The 643-nt window shown below is 37.5% G+C and overlaps 1 protein-coding gene across 1 annotated transcript in view; it reads right to left on the reverse strand.

The window, feature by feature from the left end:
- Nucleotides 1-305, reverse strand: part of LOC117330888 — a 4,428-nt gene extending 4,123 nt beyond the window's left edge. Inside the window, exon 1 of the mRNA XM_033889439.1 lies at nt 1-305. This exon is cut by the window's left edge and continues 32 nt beyond it. Coding sequence (XP_033745330.1) covers nt 1-137 — 137 coding nt within the window. The 5' untranslated portion in view covers nt 138-305.
- Between the last annotated feature and the right edge of the window lie 338 nt (nt 306-643).

Here is a 643-nt window from a genome sequence, read left to right on the forward strand (position 1 = left end):
GGAAAAGGGCCTTCATCAAATTCTTCACTGGAAGATTCCTCCTCTGATACTTGTTTTCTCACCAGATCACCAATTTTGGAACCTTCTGCGACCATGAGGAGGGCCAGTAGGCCGAGAGCGATAGCGACAGTCTTCATGCTTATTGTATACAGTACACAAGTGGTGTAGTCCCTGGAAATCAAGTCCCTTATATGCCCTATTCACACACCCGACAAAATCACGTGAACCCATCGTCATCGTACCATATCAACAGTTATATGATCGTGAATCTCTGTATAAAGACTTTTCAAAAATTGTCTAACGACAATATGAAAGGAACTTTAAAAAACCGTACTTAGACTTAGGACAGGTCATAATAGAATTGTAATGAACCCAGCGGTGCAGACAAATTTCGTATAGTCTGTCATCACGATTTCTATTTAAGATATGTTCAAGAATTATTTTGCTTAAAATGAATACTAGAGAAAATATACTAAAAGTAAAGATCGATGGTTAAGTCAGTCGTTATAGCAAACAAGTGAACATAGCAACAGTTCTTTCTGTAAGATGTTATACATACTGCAAAGAAAACATAAAATGCACAAAAATATCTCAAACAGGGCGAGTGTCGCCAAAACGGGATTTAGGCAGAGATTAAATATAA

This window comes from Pecten maximus, chromosome 7 (assembly GCF_902652985.1).
Source record: "Pecten maximus chromosome 7, xPecMax1.1, whole genome shotgun sequence".
NCBI lineage: Eukaryota > Metazoa > Mollusca > Bivalvia > Pectinida > Pectinidae > Pecten > Pecten maximus.